Source organism: Sinocyclocheilus rhinocerous, unplaced genomic scaffold (genome assembly GCF_001515625.1).
Source record: "Sinocyclocheilus rhinocerous isolate Xijiao unplaced genomic scaffold, SAMN03320098_v1.1 scaffold1985, whole genome shotgun sequence".
Lineage (NCBI taxonomy): Eukaryota > Metazoa > Chordata > Actinopteri > Cypriniformes > Cyprinidae > Sinocyclocheilus > Sinocyclocheilus rhinocerous.
The window spans coordinates 5,095-6,740 of NW_015656010.1; the positions used below are offsets into that span (position 1 = coordinate 5,095).

At 34.2% G+C, this 1,646-nt stretch overlaps 1 protein-coding gene across 1 annotated transcript in view; it reads left to right on the forward strand.

The window, feature by feature from the left end:
* The first annotated feature begins 401 nt into the window (after positions 1-401).
* The window catches only part of LOC107719195 (U4/U6 small nuclear ribonucleoprotein Prp3-like), a 21,817-nt gene continuing 20,572 nt past the window's right edge, over positions 402-1,646 (forward strand). The window contains exon 1 of the mRNA XM_016526569.1: positions 402-408. Coding sequence (XP_016382055.1) covers positions 402-408 — 7 coding nt within the window. The remainder of the gene's footprint in view (positions 409-1,646) is intronic.

Here is a 1,646-nt window from a genome sequence, read left to right on the forward strand (position 1 = left end):
TCTAAAAGGGGCAAGTTTTTATTTTTATTTTTTATAAAGAATAGAATTATAATAGAGAGTGCTAGAGTTAGAGGGTCAAATAAAGATGGAAGAGATGTGTTTTTAGCCGATTCTTGAAGATGGCTAAGGACAGCTGCTCTGATTGAGAGTTGGGCAGGTCATTCCACCAGGAGGGAACATTTAATTTAAAAGTCTGTGAAAGTGATTTTGTGCCCCTTTGGGATGGCACAATAAAGCGACGTTTTATTTGTTTTTGAGTTTAATTTTATTACTTTATGAAAGAGGAACATATTCTTTATTTGATAATTGCACTAAACAGTGGGCATCTGAGTTACAAATTTACATTAATCTTTGTTGTACACTAGGGCTGGGCGATATGACGATATTATCATATATCGACGATGTCTCGTAAGCATCGCAATGTCGATGTCAACAGTCAGGTAACAGACGATTATCGACATTATCGGAAGAAAAATGACAAATGATAAACCTAGTAAGTTGCAAAAAATATTTGCATAGCCCCATAGTCACCATACAGGTCTTTTTGCATGCAAGAATTAAATAATTTAGTAGGAGATTTGGGAATCAAAAAGCTATTCCAATTTCGGAAATCAGATCAGATGCGTAAGGTCAGGAATCAAATTACTTGTGATAAAATTAAATTTAGATTCTGCTTCTCGATTTCTGTATGTGCATTTATTGTGATTTCAAAAGATTCAACTGCAAGAAGATGAAATAGAACTCACTTCTGCACTTGCGCGCTGTTTTCTGTGCTGCGCACACACACACAAAGCACATGCACAAAAGCAGCCTCTTATATGCGCGAACACTGGACTGAGCTCTCTTTCTCGCATTCTGACACATTAGAATAGACAAATACACAGAATTATATCGAAATATCCCATAAATACAATCGGTTATATGTCTTAAGTGAATGTAAAGAGTTGAGAAAGAAAACAAGGGTGTATTGGATCCGTGCATTGACAGTAGCCGCTGCCGCCTGTCATTAATGTTAATCAAAGAACAAAAGAGAGGAAAATTCCTCACTGATCTTGACTGAATCACTTTTGTAACCTCAGTTTATATTTTATTTGCCTGTTGTTCGGCGCTGACTACTGTAATGGCAACGTGCATCTGTGTATGCGATTATTTTGGAGATGCATTCCAAAACAATTTATCCTTATTTAGGGTATAGGCCTATTCTATTTTGATCTGCAGTTTAATAAAAGTTAAACAGAAAAAAGACAAAGTAGCACTGCATGTGTTTCTGAGTATTTATTTAAACAGACTGTATAATGATGAAAAACCACAAACATGACAGGTATAATTAAAATACACAAATTCCTTCAGCGCACATTTCAGTGCAAAATTTTTTACAGATTTTTTAAAACCATGTATACAATATAATTGTTTAATTAAGCTGAGATATAGCTATATGAGATATAACATTCTTAATTCATTTGCAACAAAACTATAAAGTTTTTTTGCAAACGGATGAAGACATTAGTAAGCTTCTCAGCTCGCCCCTCAACATGCACGCATTTGGAGTTTCGGCAGCCCAACACTGAATATTACATTTTGGGCGTTGTATTTTGATTAATAAAATAAAAATTATAAAAATTACAATACAGAAATGAAATTTAAAT